The sequence below is a fragment of the Rhinolophus ferrumequinum genome, chromosome 7, assembly GCF_004115265.2.
Source record: "Rhinolophus ferrumequinum isolate MPI-CBG mRhiFer1 chromosome 7, mRhiFer1_v1.p, whole genome shotgun sequence".
Classification (NCBI taxonomy): domain Eukaryota; kingdom Metazoa; phylum Chordata; class Mammalia; order Chiroptera; family Rhinolophidae; genus Rhinolophus; species Rhinolophus ferrumequinum.
In genome coordinates this window covers 78,067,462-78,088,033 of record NC_046290.1, presented here as the reverse complement: position 1 = coordinate 78,088,033, position 20,572 = coordinate 78,067,462, and the positions used below count along the sequence as shown (strand labels likewise).

At 35.8% G+C, this 20,572-nt stretch overlaps 1 protein-coding gene across 3 annotated transcripts in view; it reads left to right on the top strand.

The window, feature by feature from the left end:
• PGGT1B (protein geranylgeranyltransferase type I subunit beta) overlaps window positions 1–20,572 on the top strand; it is a 52,030-nt gene that overhangs the window by 16,116 nt on the left and 15,342 nt on the right. For all 3 annotated transcript variants that reach the window (XM_033110638.1, XM_033110635.1, XM_033110637.1), the window contains exons 3-6: window positions 3,934–4,001; window positions 5,173–5,324; window positions 6,449–6,581; window positions 13,162–13,207. In XM_033110638.1, the coding sequence (XP_032966529.1) occupies window positions 3,934–4,001; window positions 5,173–5,324; window positions 6,449–6,581; window positions 13,162–13,207 (399 nt within the window). The remainder of the gene's footprint in view (window positions 1–3,933; window positions 4,002–5,172; window positions 5,325–6,448; window positions 6,582–13,161; window positions 13,208–20,572) is intronic.

The following is a 20,572-nucleotide window of genomic DNA, read 5'->3' as shown; positions in this document are numbered from 1 at the left end:
AACCTAACTTTTAAAATGGGGATTAGGAAATTAAGAACATGATCAAATCAGACTTTGAATTATATGTAAGTAGCATGACCACCATTAATAGTGGGGTGATATTTTTCGCTCAAGAGTTGTTCTTTATTAGAAGCACCTAAATATAATTTCTAATGTATTTTTATTTTACCTTCTACAATAAAATGTTCTCTTAAAAGAGGGAAAATTCACTTCTTTCCTATGAAAAGCAACTCTGCTAATTAAAGTAAATCTTTTTAAACTCTCATTAAAGTTTCACATTCTGTAGTTTTATAACTTTTCTTAGATTCTTTTTTAAAGAATCTAAACGCACTGCCTTTATAAATACTTGACATATAATTGGTGTTTCTTATGAGCTTAATAGTAAAACATTTTAAAGTAAGATATGATCTAGTCATCAGGCAGGAGTTAGCTTTATAGCTTAATAATTGCCTTTCATGTGCAGGCTTGCAAACAAAAGGGTTGTTTTTCCTAACAATTGATAGCTAAACACATTATATTCTCTAATAACACGTCCTTCTACACACTCATGAGTAAACACACATATACATATTACATCCATACACATCTGTGTGTCACACAGGGATTCTCTTTTTTTACATATGATTGTCCAGGCATCACTCTCAGGGTTTTGATGTGGGACTGAGTTAGGACTTCCGAGGCATCTATATTTTTTTCAAGCTATGCAATTGATTGTTGAGCATCCAGACCATTTTAGTTTGTTTTGTTTCTACTGAATGGGAACGCTAGATGGTGCCATCTGAGAACCTCAAAAGAAATTTCAGTAGTACGAGTGTGCTTCCAGTTGTAAATTTGGAATGAATGGCATGTTTCTACTTAACAGTTGGTTAGTAGCACAAAAAGATTTAGAATCCTAACTTTCGAACCAGGGTCTATTTTGTTTATTCTCTTCCTCACTTTGATGATACGTACCCTTTGCTAAATTATGAACATACTGCACATATATTTTTGTATTTTCTTTTTCTCTTGATTGTATATATTTTTCCATATTGCTATATAGTTTTCCCTAATTACTACTTTTAATAGAAGTATAGTGTTCCTTTGAATAGATACAGTATGTTATATTTAACCTGTCCAACAATCCCAGTGTGATAGCAATCGAGAACCAATGACTTGGAAAAAGCGTCCTCCACCATGGTAGAGTCATAAACTCAAACTAGTTTATCGTGTTACATGGAAGTAGTTTAGACAGCAATATATCATAAAAAGCCGGATTACTTCAGAAAAGTGAAATTAGGCAGATGGGAAGACGCAGCAAAAATAGAAATACGTTGTACAATATATATATGTGTGTTTATGCATGAGTATGTAGAGGGATGTGTTATTAGAGAATATAATGTGTTTAGCTATCAATTGTTAGGAAAAACAAATCCTTTCTTTGCATGCCTGTACATGATAAGCAATTACTAAGCTACAAATCTAACTCCTATCTGATGATTGGGTCATGTCTCACTTTAAAACTTAAAGTTTTACTACTAAGCTCATAATAAATAAAGACCAACTATATGTCAAGCATTATAAAGGCAGTGCATTTAGATTCTTTAAAAAATAATCTAAGAAAACGGTGACTAATTTGTAGAATGTAAAACTTTAAAGAGAGGTTATAAAGTTTCGTTTATTCTACATTTCTACCATTATAAACTGAAGCCAGTGTTTCTGTGCATATGACTTTCCCATATTTGAAGTTACTGGAGTAGATCCACAGATGTTTCATTCCTGGGTCGTAGGGTATGAACATTTTTATGTCTCCTTATATATTGGCAAGTCTTAAATGGCTTACCAATTTAAAGGTCTTTAGCAAGGATAAGAGAACCATGTTCATCAAAATTATTATCACCATTATATAGTATCCTTTTTTAAATGATTTTTTTTTTTTAAAGATGCTGCTCACAGTGCCCCTATGTGGGGATCGAACTGTCAACCTTGGTGTTATTAGCACCACGCTCTAACCAACTGAGTTAACTGGCCACCCTAGCTAACTGGCTACCCCTAAATAATTTTTAAATTAATGGGTAGGTGGTTGGTGGAGAGTTTTAAATTTGGTGGGTAAAGTTTCCTAAATTGTTTAAAGAATTAATGTATAAACTACTATTCTAAATACTTGCAGGGGATATAAAGCTGAATAGAATATAGTATCTGATTTGAAGAATAGTGAAAAAAAGTTATTGTGAATTATTCATGTATCTGTCATAAGAGATATGAAGCTAGTTCCTCATCACAGCAGAGCCTATTTTTAAATCAAATTGATTTTTTGTTTGCTATACAGGTACACTCTGTTGATACTATACATTCCTACTTTATACATCTATCATGCTGATTTTCTGATAGCTATCAAAACCATAATTTTTTTCTTATTATGGGTGTGACCTTTTTTATTTTATATTTTAAATTTCTTTTTTTTCCAGCTTTCCAGCTTTCTGAGATATCATTGACATACATGTATGAGTTTAAGGTGTACAGAATGATGATTTGATACATGTATATGTTGCAAAATGATTACTACAATAAGGTTAGTTGACACCTCTATCCCCTCACATAATTAATTACCTTTTTTGGTGTCTCTGTGGTAATAACATTTAAGATCTACTGTCTTAACAACTTTCAAACATACAATACAGTGTTGTTAACTGTAGTCACCATGGTATACATTAGATCCCCAGAACTTACTCATCTTATAAGTGTGTGCCCTTTGGCCAACATCTCCCCGCTTTTCCCCTGCCCCACCCCTACCCCTAAAACCACTATTCTACTATTTTTATGATTTCTGGTTTTTTAGGCTTCACATATAAGTGGGAACATACAGTATTTGTCTTTCTCTGTCTGACTTATTTCACTTAGCATAATGCCCTCAAGGCCCATCCATATTGTCCCAAAAAGCAGGATTTCCTTCTATTTGGTGGCTGAATAATATTCCTCTGTGTGTGTGTCTCACATTTTCTTTATCCATTCATATGTCGATGGATACTTAGGTTTTAACAGGTCTTGGCTATTGTGAATAATGCTGCAGTGAACATGGAGTATAGATATCTCTTTGAGATAGTGATGTAATTTTCTTTGGATAAATACCTAGAAGTGAGATTGTGGGATCGTATGGTAGTTCTATTTTTAATTTTTTTGAGGAATTTCTGTATTGTTTTCCATAGTGGCTATACCAGTTTACACTCCCACCAACAGTGCGCAAGAGTTCCCTTTTCAAGGATATAACTATATTCTTTCTTTAGTTCCCAGTTATATTCCACTGATATCTTGAAAAATAAAAGTTTTTAGACAGAAAAAAAAATTGTGTGAGTAAACATAGTTTGAATGAGCAGAGACTAAGTGCTAACTTATAATGTTATATGTACTTCAAAACTAAGTAGGTTATTGGATTCAGAATGAAGTTCTGTCTAATACTAAAATACAAAGTACATATATTTTCTGTGACTATAGAGTAGTTTATATCTTTAACTTGTTCCACTGTAAAGAAGCAACTGGTAAGGTAAAAAAGACACTGAATGGGAAATTAGGATTCTGGATCGTTTTGTATTACCTTGAACATGTCTACTTTCTGTTCTGGAGAACGAGGAGTTGAATATGTTGATCACATGAAAAATGGTCAGATAGGAAAAGTATAAAAGCATTTGGTACACCATAAGGTGGGTTATGAAAAGGTAACTAGTAGAAAATCATTATTTTATCTCTTACTTGTTTGGAAATGAAATGAGATTTCCATAAAGCGCCTGGAACAGACCTGGCACATAATAAGCATTCAACATTAGCTAGCATTAAAACAGAGACAGGAACCAAGCTTTGCTACTAAAATACTCACTTTCTGAAAGACTGTGTAATTGAGCTGCTTTAGCATCCGTGCAAAAATAAGGGATACTTTAAATAAGTACATCTTTTATTTTCTAGGATCAAATCTAAATCGTTGTGGTTTCCGAGGCTCTTCATACCTGGGTATTCCATTCAACCCATCAAAGGTTAGTTTTTGTTGGGTCAGGCAGAAGGAAAAGAGAGGTGGGGAGATTTTAGTGAGAAAGAAAAATAAGAAAGGATATAGAAAGAACCAGGCTTCCAAGTTTCAATATAGCTACTTAACGTCCAGTTATGTGTGTTATGAACTGGAACTCTTTAAGGGAAAGCTATACCCACCTTACTTCCTGGGAAAATACACCACACACATACACTCCAAAATTCCTATTTCAAAAATTATGTCTCCTTTAGTGTCATGTGTATGTGTGTAAAAAATTACTGGTGATTTCCTGGAGAAAATGGAAATTAAGCATTCAGATGCTTGATACTTGCTCTCTAAGTAGCAAGTGAACTTGTGTTAGAGAAGGACTTTGCATTTGGTTTTCATTTCTTAGGAATAGAAGAAAAACTCTTGCCAAGGCAGTGATTGAAGTCCCGAGTAGTGATGAATTTGATGACCTTCATAGCAATAGGCAGAATATCTTCAGGGTTATAACAAGGGGCTTTGGCACCAGCACTTATAGGTATAGAAAGCAGTGAGTCCCATCAAAGTGAGGAGCGTTTTTCTTCTTCAAAGAAGCAGACCCAGAAAAGGCTTTGTAGGTGTTTCATCTATGCACAAAATACCAATATTTTTCTACAGTAGAAAGCATCACTATATTGAAAGGCCTCAAAATTGAAACTTTTTCCTTGATGAAGTCAGTCTGCTTATATAATATAATGGTTACAAGCCAGTGTACATGAGTACATTGAGAGTACATCAAGATTTGTAACTGGTTGCAATCTGAAGGCAGATGGCATGCTGCCAGTTTTTCCATAATCTTCAAATTTTTGGAATAAATAGTGATTTTGGAGAAGGTGACATGATTTCATTGAGTCACTGCTTCAATTTTCTTCCTCTGCCTTAAGCTATAGACCAACTTACGTATGTCACAGTCATATGAATTTGCCAACGTGTCTCCAATCACCCATTGCTTTTAGCAGGGAATCTAAAAACAAAGGATTCGTAAACTTTAAATACACATATGTATAAAATTGAGGTTTGTTTTTCTCAGTCAGATGTCTATACCAATCAGTATAAACAACATTTAATTGTTCTATTTACTGAAACCTCGTGTCAAATTAATTAAATAAATTTTCATTTCATTTTACTAACTAACGTATTAATTTTGAATTCAGAGTCCTGGAACAGCTCATCCTTATGATAGTGGCCACATAGCAATGACCTACACTGGCCTTTCGTGCTTAGTTATTCTTGGAGATGACCTGAGCCGTGTAAACAAAGAAGCTTGTTTAGCAGGCTTGAGAGCCCTTCAGCTGGAAGATGGAAGGTATGCGTCATTTTGTATTACTTTTTTTTTTTTTAAAGAGAAATCTTTTGGAACTAAAAAAGTGGATATAATATTATACTAGAACTTCAGAGTTTATCATAAACTCTTAGTAGTCTGAACTTGTCTTTCTTAAGACATGGTAATGGGGCAGAAAGGGATGAACATTGAATATTCTAATGTAGGTAGTTTTCTTGACATTTTTTAAAGGATTAAAGAAGTTGATGAGTTCATTAATATTTGATGGTTCGTGTGATACGTATACAGAAGAATCTCCCTAGACTTTTTACCTAGAAGTGGTAAAACAGTCGTAATGCTGTCTAAAGAAAAGACTTTGCAAGCAAACCCTGCTATGTTGTTAGTTCTGTGTTCCATCTACTAATATCTCTGTTTTCCTGTCAGTATTTTAAAAACACTGCTCATGATGGGAAAATTAATGTTGACATATAAGATAAATTGACAGTAGTTGGAAATACTCTAAAACTAAATATTTACCTCAGCAAGTACATATGATTTCTCGATACTTCAGTACAGTCTTTGTTTACTGCTACCTTATCCTTGTTTATAGATAAAGGACTAGATAAGAGACACAGACTTTTAAGTCTCTAAAACTAATTAAATAGGTAAAAGTTAAAACAGTCTGATCAATTAGTGGGTTATCTATAGATATAGTTAGAAGAAATTTCACATAGCAAACATTGGGCTTTGGAATTTATTACTACACAATAGGTCCCAGGTTTTACTTGCTCCTTTTTTTTGCCATTAATTCTCAAGCCAGTATGCCACAGCTGTTCCTGGCAGAGAGCAAACATACTCTTAGTGGGCTTCTAGGAGGAGTAACTGTGGTCGCATATAAAGCTGCCCAGAAATCAGAACTTTGGAGTGAAGCAATGATTTAGTGTCAGTTTTATGTCATTCAAGTTAAGAGTCCTATTCTTTATTGAATAATAAAAGTAGTATGTGGTTTTTAAATCCATATTTAGATTTTCAAATCCATATTTGTGATAGATTTTTCTGTGAGTAAAGACATGGAGTAGGTGTTTCTAACCCCCGGCAAAAAATAATAGTAGTAATAATAATAACAATAACAATACAGTGTTAATAGTAAGTCATATTATTATTTTCAGTTTTTGTGCAGTACCGGAAGGCAGTGAAAATGACATGCGATTTGTATACTGTGCTTCCTGTATTTGCTATATGCTCAACAACTGGTCCGGCATGGATATGAAAAAAGCCATCAGTTATATTAGAAGAAGCATGGTGAGTTATGTTGATAAGTTGACTGTTTTAGGTTATTATTGCTGGTATATCGGGACTTCAGTATCATGCATGCCTCATTTCTTCCAGCTAGAATTTGGAAATAAGGCCAATAAGATTGCTTTGGGGTACATCGTGTATCAGGATGTCCATATAGAAATAATCTTCGAGGACAGATTGACTTCTTGACCATTAAAATTTAAATGTAATCTGTCTGATTCTATGAAAAGAAACAATGACTAGCAAGACCCAAATGTAACAAGATTAAGTGGGCTGACAGTAGATATTTGGGTCACTTTTGGTTCCTTAATCATTTTTTTAAAATCTAAGGTTTATTTTAAGGAGAATATCAAGTACATATGATGTTAATTCTTTCACATAATACAATTAAATCTTTTTATTGGCAGCTATAAGGAAAGCTTAATCTCAGCCAGAATTATTTTTTGCTCTACTTTTTAGTCTTCTATATAGAACTAGAGAAATGAAAGTGCTGCTTCCTAGGTTTATCACTTTCCAAATGTGAAGTTTTAATTTTTATAGATCAGAATAGTTTAGGCCGTTAATTGAACTAGTCAGTATTTCAAAATGAAAATGTAAGTTTTTAGAGAAACAAAATTGTTTTTAACTAAATGTGCACGTGTGAATCAGAATTTGTAGAATCTACAGCAGCATAAATTTTATGCTGAGGAGGCATCAAAAAGAACAAACCTTTAAAGGATTTTTAAGGGGAAAGGAGGGTTATGTTATAAATAGAGTGGTTGATACACATTTTGGCATGAATACTATAGAAGTAATACCATGTTTCCTCGAAAATAAGACCGGGTCTTATATTAAGGTTTGCTACAAAAGATGCATTAGGGCTTATGTTCAGGGGATGTCATCCTGAAAAATCATGCTAGGGCTTATTTTCTGGTTAGGTCTTATTTTCGGGGAAACATGGTACTGTGTTCTCCGTGCATTGTATTTGGAGGTACAGATGTTGATTTGCCCTATTACTGGTGATGTTAACTTTTATCACTTGGTTAAATTAGTGTATGCCAAATTTTTCTCTGTAAAGTTAGCATTTTCCCCTTAGTTATTATTCATTATCTCATTGTGAGGTATTTGGAGACTATGTAACTATCCTGTCCCTCATCAAACTTTTATCCACTGGTGCTAGTATGCATTGATAATTTTCCAGCTCTGTCATTCCTTCTATAATTATCAACTGAAATTCTGCTGTTAGAAAAAAGCTTCCTCTTTGCCTCTATCAGTCAATCTAACTATCTAATCTATCTACCGTGTTTCCCGGAAAAGAAGACCTAGCCAGATCATCACCTCTAATGCGTCTTTCGGAGCAAAAATTAATTATATTATATTAATTAATATAATTAATATAACCCAGTCTTACTTTAATATAAGACCGCATATAATATAATATAACATAGTATAATACCAGGTATAATATAAGGTAATGTAATATAATATAACATAACATATAATATAATACCAGGAATAATATAATATAATATAATATAATATAATATAATATAATATAATATAATATAATATAATATAATACCGGGTCTTATATTAATTTTTGCTCCAAAAGACGCATTAGAGCTGATTGTCTGGTTAAGTCTTATTTGCGGGGAAACACGGTATCTGTCTAATCTATCATTTCACTATGGACTCTAGATTCTTGTTTTAGTCAAGGTTATTATCTGTTATTATTATGTATTTTGATGCTCAGGGTGTCCCAGATTTGGCCAGTGCGAACCCCTTCAAGTAGGCTCTTGTGCCCTTTTGACAATATATCCCCTTTATCCTTCGCGGATCTCCTTGCTTTCTGGCACAAGATATTGCCAGGTTCATCTTTTACTTTCCCAGCTTCCGCTCTGGAATCAGTCATTTCTTCAAGGAGGTCTGGTTCTTATTGGAAGGTGGTGTTTTGTGCTCATTGGGATTGGGATATCGTTGTTTCTAGCTCCTCTCTCAGCAGGCAGAGCTAGGAAATGAATATATGTGTATGCACGAGTACATAGACACCACCCCTTTATACCCATACACATATCTATTTCTGTATCTGTTTGTCCATATATTAAAAACCATGAATGAGTTCATACTGATACCTCAAATTTCTTTTTTTTCTAATACCTCAAATTTCAATCCAGCATCTCAAGGTTCGTTTTAACCTTCCTCTTTTCATTTGTAACTCCCTTCTCCGACAGTGATAAATGTGGCTCCATTATCCAGAATGATTCTTTTTGTTTAGAGCCTGGGGGTATATATTCAAAATACTATACTTAAGAAATATTTGGTTTACTTCTTTTATTTTACCCCCTTCGGTATGTTTGCTACTCATTTGAAATACAATTAAGTGTGTTTCTGTTTGGATTCCATTTTAGGATTCCCCCACACACACTTTGATTACATATACTTAATATGGGAAATACTCACCTGGTTCTGAAAGTCAGAACTATACAAAAGGTATATTCAAAGATGTGTAACTCCTGGGGTGTTGCCTGTTCTTTCTACAAACCCCCTTCCTAACCACATTGTTCTCATTCACTCTGAGGTAACCATTCTCATTAGTTTTTGGTTTGTCTTTTCCTCTACTTCTTTTTGATTAGCTGATATGTATATTTTTATTTCTCCTTCAATTTCTTACTCAAAATGTAGTATACCATAAATATTTTTTGCAGCTTGCATTTTTCACTTAATAGTATAGCTTGAAAATCATTCCATATCAGGTCATAGGGATTTTCCTCATTCTTTTTTTTTTTTTAACAGTAATGGTATTCCATTATGTGCAAATGTCATAGTTTTTTCAACTGTTCTATGTATATAGAATACATACTTTCCACATACAAACAATGTTGAAATTAATAATCTTCTGCATTTGTGTTTATGTATTGTTCCAGATGTATCTTCAGGTTAAATTCCTATTGGTTGGTGCAAAAGTAATTGGCGGTTGCGGACTGTGAATTTTGAATCATTATAACTAGATCAAACACATCTTTATTAATTAAAATAGGAACCATTATAATCAACACATTTTTGCCAACAAGAAATAAGTTTGTTTATTCCTGTAGCATAAAAATCTGTGCTTCTGGATTCGACGAACTCTTGGAAAGCATTTTCTGCATTCTGCGGGTTGTGGAAGAATTTTCCCTGCAAAAAGTTGTCAAGATGCTTGAAGAAGTGGTAGTCGTTTGGTGAGAGGTCAGGTGAATATGGCGGATGATGCAAAACTTTGTAGCCCAATTCGTTCAACTTTTGAAGAGCTGGTTGTGTGATGTGCGGTCGAGCGTTGTAGAGAAGAATTGGGCCCTTTCTGTGGACCAATGCTGGCGGCAGGCATTGCAGTTTTCGGTGCATCTCATCGATTTGCTGAGCATTCTTCTCAGATTTAATGGTTTCGCTGGGATTCAGAAAGCTGTAGTGGATGAGACCAAGAGCAGACTACCAAACAGTGGCCGTGACCTTTTTTTGGTGCAAGTTGGCTTTGGGAAGTGCTTTGGAGCTTTTAGGTCCAAGCACTGAGCTGGTCGTCGCCGGTTGTCGTATAAAATCCAGTTTTCGTCGCACAGTCCAATCAAGATGTGGTTCATTGTTGCGTCGAATAAGAGAAGACGACGCTTCAGGACAATGGTTTGTTTTATTTTCGGTCAGCTCATAAGACACCCACTTATCGAGCTTTTTCAGCTTTCCAATTTCCCTCTTTTCCCGAAAATAAGACCTAGCCAGATAATCAGCTCTAATGTGTCTTCTGGAGTAAAAATTAATATAAGACCCGGTATATTATATTATATTATATCATATCATATTATATTATATCATATCATATTATATTATACCTGGTCTTATAGTAAAGTAAGACTGGGTCTTATGTTAATTTTTGCTCCAAAAGATGCATTAGAGCTGATTTTCCAGCTAGGTCTTATTTTTGAGGAAACAAGTTGCTTCAAATGCTGAACCACCATAGAATGGTCGACGTTGAGTTCTTTGGCAACTTCTCCTGTAGTTGTAAGAGGATCAGCTTCGAGATTGCTCTCAGTTGGTCGTTGTCAACTTCCAATGTCCTGCCATTACATTCCTCATCTTCAAGGCTTCTGTCTCCTTTGCAAAACTTCTTGAACCACCACTGCACTGCACATTCGTTAGCAGTTCCTGGGCCAAATGCGTTGTTGATGTTGAGAGTTGTCTCTGCTGCTTTACGACCCGTTTTGAACTCGAGTAAGAAAATCGCTCTAATTTGCTTTTTGTCTAACATCATTTCCATAGTCTAAAATAAATATAAAATAAACAGCAAGTAATAAGTCATTAGCAAAAAAACATAAAGCGAGAAATGCGCATTAAAATGATGTATGACATAACCACATTTATTTAAGAATATATTCCAGTATCTAATGGCAAATTTCAACAATGCAAAAACTGCAATTACTTTTGCACCAACCTAATAATTGAGATTGGGGTGCTGTATTACAGTTTTCTTCCGTTTTATCACTTCTTTGAAGGTTGAGGCAGATTTTCATAACGCTAAAATGTCTGATTGCTGTGTTTCCATTTGAAAGCAAAGAAACAAAAATTTGATTTCTTTAATGACTGTTGGGTGTTTGGGGCGTGGGGGGAGGGTGGTGGTTAGTGGTGGGGGAAGGGTTTGAGAGTTCTGTGATTTTTCTGATAGGAGAGAGGTTTTCTTTTGTTTCCCAGGTCTCTAAATTTTGCTCTTTTGAGTTTTCCTTTATTACCTGATCAATCAAGGGCCCTTCTCCCTTCCTTTTTAACTGTCTTCACCAGAGTTATGTCCTTCTGCCACCTTGACTTGCACTCTCTGAAGTCCCTTCCCTATAGGCAGTGTTCAGCTTTACCAGAACTCTTTCAGTTCCGTGAGTCCTCGCTTTGCATGGTAGTGCCATACCGTAATGATTGAACAAGCTGAAAGGATGCAAAGTGATCTTAATCATCAAGAAATCTTTACAATTTCTTGCCAAAACATTAAAAACTCTTATTGTCAGATGCAAATGTATAGAGAATTTTTAAATGGTAAAACCAATATTTAGTACACTGTAATTTAAAGCATTAAGAATATTGAGAATTAAAGTGTTTTCTTTGTAAAAAATTTATCAAGAGTAATTTGAATAGTGCTTTGCTTCTTCTCATTATATAACTTACAATATGGAGTGAGCAGCTTTTCTGTCTTGGTAAATGTGATTATTATACTCTTAAGTTTGTTTCAGCTTCCAACGTTTTACCCTTTGCATTTTCATTGTTATGCAGTATGTCTCAGAGTTCCTTTTATGTGAAGTTTTTTGCCAGCATCACTTCTCTAGAATATCTTCATTCTTTTCATCACAACCACTTTCCTCACCTATAAAGATACTTGCCTTCACGGAGGTCTTCTGACTGCATGTGTAGTTCAAACAGCAGCATCGTCAGCATTCCCATGATCAGCTATTTCTTCTGTAACTCTATGTTTGGGCTCAATTTCACTTCCAGTATTATTGCTTTTCATTTCTTTACTGCACTTTCATGTTTGGTGGTCACTTTCATAACCTCTTTTGGTTATATGCCTTTTTGTAAATTGTCATGTAGGTTCATCACTAAGAGAAAGAGACAACACAACCACCCACTATGCTGTCTCTGCATGAACTGAATAACATGCAGTGACAAATTAACAGACATTGAAGAGGGTGATGTGATTGGTCACTTGTCATGATGATCTATTGTTTATGTAGCGATTTGTGGACTGAGAAGCTAGCAGCAAGTTTGTGTTTTATGCAATTGCTTAAGGTTAATGTACTGTGGTTATTGAAATTTGAACCATATTGTGTTGTTTAAGCAATGGCACCTGGAATGTGCATGTTGGAACTGTGCAAAGCAAGGACTGCCTGTATTTCACCTTTAGGGTGGACTTTCTCTTTCAGGCAGTGGTTTTAGATCCGTCTCAGACCTGCCATTAGCTCCCCTCCTATCTCTTCCTCATGATTTTTCAGATTGCCCTTGCTCTCTGAAAAAGTATGTTAGGAGAGGGAGAGATGGCTTGCTGGGATTCGACGTTTCTTTTTCTATAGACAGGTAATTGGAAGCTTGAGCATGTCTTCCAGCTTTGCTAAGGTTTCATTTTTAGATAGTTGTATTGTTCTTACTCTGTTTTGATTTTGTAGATAGTGGGGAGATGCAAATTTAGGCAGGCGCCGTTATCCTCAGCTACCCAAAAGCCTCAAAATTGTTTCATGTTTATAATGTTTTATGAGTATAAAATCCTTACATTTTCCTTAAACACATGTATACTTGCAAGTGGGAGAGGAATAAGGGTTGGGCTTTTCAGTGGATAGAAATTGAATATGTAGATGCGCCATCTTTGAACAATCTATTCTCAGAATGTGCCTGGTGTGTGAGTTGAGTAATTTGGTGTCATGAATAAGGCTAGATCAGGTACTTGAAAATGCCTACATCTACTTCTTTTTGGGAAAGAGTATATATTTTGGAAGATATAAAAGAGAAATAAAATTAGTTCAAGAGATTAAAAAATTAGCATAATGACAACTTAACTTGTTATTATTTCCGTATTAAACCGAACAATGTTTTTCTTTTTCAGTCCTATGACAATGGGTTGGCACAGGGAGCTGGACTTGAATCTCATGGTAAGGCATCTTAAAATAAATGAACACGTAGTTTCTTTTGTTCCTTTAAATATCATCATGGTGTCTTCAACATGGAGGACCGCAGAAATTTGTCGCAGCCCTTGGTGCAATCTGATAATCTTCTTGCTTACTTCTCTCTTTTGACACAGTTGTGCCAATTTGAACCTCTTCTAGGTCAGTATTCATTCATAGATTATTTAGACCAGAACATTCATATAATATTTTCTAGTAATCTTTTCAAGTGGGAGCTACATGAAAATACCTTGGGATGATTTCTTAAGATATTTTAGAAAACAGCAAGTTTTCTTCTTTGGCATAACACTAAAAGGCTAGCTGCAGAATATTAAACATGAATGAATGAATTTGTAAAGAAATTAAAATTTTTTCTTTACCTTCCTTAGTAATTGTTCTAAGTCCTAGACATAAAACATTTTGTTGCATAGCATATGTTCAGTACATACATTGATACAATCTCTCCTTTCACGTTTTTCCCCACTCTTGGCAGAACGAGAATAGTCAGCTTGTCAGCACATCAATCGCCTTAACTCTTTCAGATTGATTATTTCCATGGAGAAGCTTCCATACTCCTTTTTTAAAAAGAAAGAGGCCAAATCAAGGAGGCTTTCTGAGTGAACTTGTTTCCTCTTCATCACAGCAGTTTTTTTGCATTCATCTATTGTGTCCATCCTTCTGCCAGTGTGACAAAGTGGAAAGAACAGATCAGGATTCAGGTCTCATCTCTGACACTAGCTGTGTGACCTTGGCTCTTCATTTAATCTCTCTGAGCATTTCCTCATCAACAGAGTAGAAATAACTGTCTTTTTTTTTTTTTTAAGATTGTTAGGATTATAAGAGATAGGGAATAAAGTGGTTTATAAACTATTAAACATGTATAAAAAGATACTTTTAACATATATTCCTCAACCCCATATCCTTGTTCCGCTGGAACCTGTCCTATCAGGTATCTCCTTCCTCTGTCACATCTGGACTCCCCCCTTCAATGTAGGTATTTGTAGAGTATGTGTCACTAAAGAGTGTATAGCAGACTGTCTTGGATTTTCAACTGATGCCAAACTGGAATTAGGACACCGTGATTCTTGTGTCTGCCTGAGTCTGTGTGAGATTGGAGGTGGAGCAAGCTGGCAATAGCAGTTATGTCACTGGTCAGCAATACTTGTAGTTGCACAAAGAGGAAATCTGGCATCTATAATTATTTCTGAGAAGACAGGGTCTATTGCTCACAATTACACAGGGTGTTAATGAGCTCTCTGGCTGAGAAGACACGTTACCAATAGAGTAGACCTGTGGGACAGACACTTGTTCCCCAAGAAATTGGGATTACGTTCTCTGGGGTGTGGAACATAGAGGACTGCTCAAACACAGTATCCTCTGAGGGATCTTGTCCAGAAAAAAAATCTTGCTGAGTCACACAAGTAGTGATTTTTGAGTCCGTATGACTTGAGTAGAATTGTACCCATCAAGATCATCAGTGATGTAGAGTGGTTCGTGCCAAAAAGCTTATTACATCCTCCTTTCATCTCTGTATTTGGCTTGGTAGGTTTGAGGCCAACGCCCTAGAGGAGGGATTTCTAATCAGAGTGCTGCTGTGTATTCATGTACCGCAGATGGGTTCTAGGTGTGCCAGGCTGTCACTCCCTGAGCCTCTGGGGCAGCCAAGCAGGACTTGGGTGTCTGGAGCCCCTGGTAAGGTGTCCTGTGGCCAGGAGCACCCTCCTCGGGGCATCCCAGCACACCCTGCAGATACCAGATAGTCTTGTTCTTTGTGTGCTGTGAGGTTAGATAGGCTGAGAAGTGCTACTCTAGAGGACTTGGATGTAGCCTTGCTTCCTTTTTTATTTTATTTTATCACTATCTACACTGTCAAGTGAAACCTCTTGCTAAAAAGTAGCCCTACAGTTTGGCCACCCTGTGAAGTCGTTGTGTCGTCCTTTTTTCTTCTGTTGTTAATCTTTTTTAGAATAATTGTCCAAATATACTATTTGCCTTTCCACACAAATGGCTTGTTCTTTAATTTTCTATGTAAGCCTTCAGCAACTTAGGAAAGTTTCTCTTTTAAAGTCTGAATGATCTGTATTTCAAATCCAATGTCTCTTTATTTCTTATCTTCTATTTATTGAAGCATTTGAAGCTGTTAACGTCTCCCTCTTCTTTCTTGAAACATCACATTCCTCTTATCCTGCTTCCTGACAAGTTTTTCTGGCTTCATCACCATTTTTGTTTCTTCCTCTGACCCCTTTACCTTAGCCCAACTTTCTTCTTTACTTTGGATAGTTCATCTTCCTAAATCTCAGGGCTCTTGTACTTGCTGTTCTTTATGTAGAATCTTCCACCGCCAACCCGAGGACACACCTGGCTTTGTTTCACATCCTTTAGATCTTGGCTCAAATGATATTTTTGTATAAGCCTCCTAGTTAAAATTGCAAACCACCCACATACACACTCCCTATTTAAAATAGAATCGCAAACCAACCACATAACACACACCCTTCCCTATCCCCCTTTCTGGCTTTATTTTTCTCCATATCCCTTCTATTTTAGCTATTTATGTATTGTCTGTCTCTTCTCACATATAGTAAGCCTCATGAGAACAGAGATTGGGCCAGTTTCATTCCCTGTTGTATCCCCCACACCTATAACACGTGTGGCACATAGTGAATGAACCAACGGCTGGTACTTTATCAATCATCCCTGTGCTGATGGCACCCGGGCTGTGTTTCCACATATGTAGCGTTGCTTCTGAGCTGCATCGCTCCCTTTCCATCTGCCTGCCGGGGATGTCTACCTTGGTATCAGTTCAGCAGCTCAAGCTACACGTTTAAAACCTTGCTCTCCTCTTTTCTTCCTCCCAACCCTGTTCTTGTTGTTCAGGAATGTGTAACTGCTGCTGCCAGATCTACTGATTTTTCAGAGAAGTCAGAAATCCAGAATTTTGGGTGGTTAATCTCTTGTTCTGTTTTTGTTTTTGTTTACTTTACCTGTCAACCACTTGTTCCCTATAGGTGACCAGTTTATAATCTTTGATCTACAGACTAAAAGGAAAACAATCCATTTATTAAACAGCTGCTCTGTGCCAGCTACTGTGTAGTCTCATTTAATCCTCATACTAGCCCTCTGAGAGGAGGTATCTTTGCATTAGTCAGATGCAATCAGAGAAGCAAAACCACTGTGAATATTAAAGAATAAGGATTTATTATAGGAGTAAGATTTTACACCATTGTAGAAGAAGATGGAGGAGGAGTAAGGGCCTAAAAGGGTGGGTGGTGGATGGGGGGGAAGTCACTGACAAGTCCTTCTGAAGCACTGGCGTAGATGGATAAGTGGGACCTTGCAGGGGAATCTGGAGAGCCAGGCCTGTCCAGTTCCCAGTGTGTGGCTGTGGTGGGGGAGTCTGTGAGTTGCCCCTTATGGGCCTGGTGTCACTAGGGCAAAAAGTAAGAAGAACTTGGATTCCAATAAGTGGGAGAATAAGGTCAAGCTGAAATCTCCCAGTACCTCTGCCTTTGTCTCTTAACCTGTCCTAAAAGCCGCCAGGTCAGTGGCTGCTGCTTTACTTCCACCTTACAAATACACAGATTTCTCTAACTTGAGGCCATGTAGAGAGTTCTAGCTTAACCAGGTTATTACAGTACAAAACTACCACAATAATTATTGTCATTTTACTCAGAGAATTGAACTTACCTAGACGGCTCACATACTAGGTGTCATAACCTACTTGAAACCCTGTGCTTGCACAGCAGTACCGTTCTGCCCACGTTTAATTCCCTTAGTTTAGTTCTCAATGATCCAGTTCCAGCTTAGTTTTGTAGACAAACATGTGAGTGATCCTTCCATTCATTTTAGACTGTAGAGAAAGTGTATTCTCCACGTGTTCTCACATGCCTTTTCACCTGTGGACTTTACTCATATTCTTTTTTCTTTGCCTGAAATGCTTCCCCTCCACCTGCTTTTCCTTGTTTCCCTTTTCTTAACCTTCAGAGTTTTACCCATCTTTCTATGCCTGGTTCCAGTGTCACATTCTCTTTCATCATCTTTTGTCCTCTAGCCCTGAGTAATTTTCTCCGTTTTCTTTATTCTCGTATTACTTGGTTCATTCCATTTTCATGGTGCTTATCTCGGTTTATCTTATCTTCTCTGCTAGATTGTAAGCTGATCATGTCTTATTCATGTCAACTCCATGTGCCCTTGTACATTGTAGTTGTTCAGTAAGTGTTGGACGCACAGGTTATCCTGTATCCCTCTGTGCATCCCAGAGCTGAGAAGGCTGAAGTTGCGGTGTGTACTTCTACAGTTTGATAATAATCTTCATGTGTTTTTCTTCCTCATTTTGCAGCCTAAATGTTATTTAATATATTGTTGTTGTTTTCTTTTTCATTCATCTGCTCTTCTCTAACTACTGCATAGCCTGGAGCCCGTTTGTCATGAAAACTAAGCAGGCACATTGTACCATTCCAGGTCATGGTCATGTGATGATTCTGTTTATTGTAGTGATTCTCTTATGACAGTACAGTTATGTTTTGGAAGAATTGGATTTTCCTGCTTTGCTAGTATTAAAACTATTTTTTCTCTCAGAATGCATAACATAAAAGTTCAGATAAATTGATTTGACTCATGATTCTTGTAAAATAGCTGTTATCTTTAATCCAGAAGAGAAACAGCGAAATCTCTTTGGTCTAAGCATTTTCTCTAAGCATTCAACTTCTTTGAATTTACCTCACTTTACATTTTTTATGTGATGTTCAGCTGTAAAATGGTGTACTTATTTATGTACCTCATTATTTAGCTTTCTGCTTAATCTCTAGCTATGTTTGTTGGCCATCTTAAATACAATTCAGAGAACATAGATTCTTTCAGATAATTTGGTATATACAAATAAATACTAAGAAAATGCTTAAATTTGAGCTGTAGAACCTTATGGGAGCAATAAGTTATAACTGTAAAATATGTCAATCATAGCATACAGAACTAGTCAAGAACACCTCCTTTAGCCTGCACTTGAAAGAAGTGGGGAGAGAGAACCTCTATCGTCTCTCCTCAAACAGCGTCAAACTGTGCTGTTTGATGACTGAAATATTCTGTATACATTAATTATTCATATCACTGTAGCATATTACTTTAGGTGGCAAACTTTTAGCAATTTTAGGTGGAAATATCTCTCTTATTTGTATGTGCCTTAATATTTTTACTTTTACATACGTTTGATACGAAAGGTTATTGTCATACCTTCTTCAACGAGGGTATAATGAATACAATTTAACCTTTTCTCAATGAATTCAGATCATTACTATGAGAAGCAATTTTTGTATTGTACTTTAATATAATGATGTAATATTCTTGAAGTTTTTTGAAGCTTGTAGGAATCGTTGACCTAATCCTATTTAGCCCCCAGAGGATATTCTATTTGAGTTCTTGTTCCTGCTGTTTTATAGTATTTCTTAACTTACTGATTGTCAAGATGTTACCTATTTTTTCATGCTGTTTTTATGTCTGCTACTAACACTCTTCTAACATACTGCTCTTAATACAGGTTTTTGGAACTAGTTTTTTAGAATTTTGTGTAAAACAAAAAACTCGCAGTTGTAAATGTTGGTGAATGAATTTTACCTTAAAACACAGACTTTGTAATAACTGCTTTTGACTACTCAGAGCCCAAACTTCAGAAGTTATTATTTTTAGAATCTGGTGATTTGGGCAAAGAGCATTTTTACTTTGAATTGTGCCTGTTTGCTTTAAAGAATCCTAACAAGTAATTTGGAGAGTTACGATGAAATGCCTCATTTTATTTACTTTTCAGCAGTTAGTTTTAGTAACATATTAGAGGCTTTATATTTAATGGTGTTATAATACCTGAAGTCATGACCAGATTATCATGAAAAAGAAATTGAAAGTACTGTGTTATTAAAGAGTAAATAGATTGATATTAAAGAGGAAATAAGATTGATAATTGCTTGATAGAAATTATTCTGAAAAGTTATTGTAATTTTTTTACTTTGTTTTAATTCACTCATGATTAACGTAGATCTCCAACTAATTGGGAAAAATTCTAAAATTTAAATAGTTCTTAATGACAGTTTTTGATGTGATAGCTGCCTCGAATTTTCTATAGTGAATGCTCCCTTTTCCTTTTCCAGAGAATACATCCAAGTTTTGTAACACCAAAAGGAAAGTTGCATATGAGGAATATTAAGAACTATCCATTTAAATAGTTGAAATTAGTAAAAAATCACTAAGTGATTGATTTCAATAAATTGGAAATATAAATATTTTCAAATTGTTTGGAGTTAACAATAAAGAGTGCCCATGGAAAGTGTTGTTTGTTTTCTTTATGGAAAAATACTAGTTTTCATTTCCTGAGAAAAGTAATTACCTTTGTGAGCATATTGTTTTCCTATGGCTACTGTAACATTATATTGCAAACTAGGGAGTGTAAAACAGCACAAATTTATTATCTTACAGTTTTGGAGACCAGAAGTCTGAACTGCATCTTATAGGGCTCAGATCAAGATGTCGACAGGACTGGTTCTTCTGGAGTCTCTGGGGGAGATTCTGCTTCTTTATCCCTTTCAGCTTCTGGTGGCTGCCAACATTCCTTGACATGTTGCCACATCAGTCCACTCTACTTCTATAGTCACATTGCCTCCTCTTTCTGTAGTTGAATCTCCCTCTGCCCCCCTTTTATAAGGACACTTATGGTTACACATAGGGGCCACCCAGATGATCGGAGATAATCTCCTCATCTCAAGATCCTTAATTTAATCACATTTGTGGTCCCTTTTGCCATATAGGGTAACATGCACATATTCCAGGGATTAGGACCTGGATGTCCTTGGGTGGCATTATTCAGTCTACCTTAGTGTGTATAGATACTATGCTCTACTTCCAGCTAGTTTTCTTCTTCCCCACCCAAACTCTCTCCCCCTTCAAACTTTTCTTCCTTAAATTTCTTAAGCTGACTAGGTATCATATCTGCATACCAGCTTCTAGCTTATTTATGTTATATGTGAAAATTAGTCTGTTGCTTCAGGCATTGGAACCTCAATTCATAAACAGTATACTGTTTGTAAGGGAATTAAAATCAGACTCAGGTGGTAGAGTCCTAGACAGGGAATAGTAGTCCAACATTTTAGTAGTTTAGTAGTTTCAACTCTGCTATTAACCATATAATTTTTGAACAAGTTCCTTATTCTCCCCAAGCCTTACTTATTTTCATTAGTAAAATGTTTCTTACAGCTTTAAATTAGTTTGTTTTTTTATTTGTTTCATCAAATTAATACTGAAGACTTCAGTGCTTGGGAGCTATTTAAAAATCATAATTGTCTTTTAAATTTAAATTACTTTTAATTCATT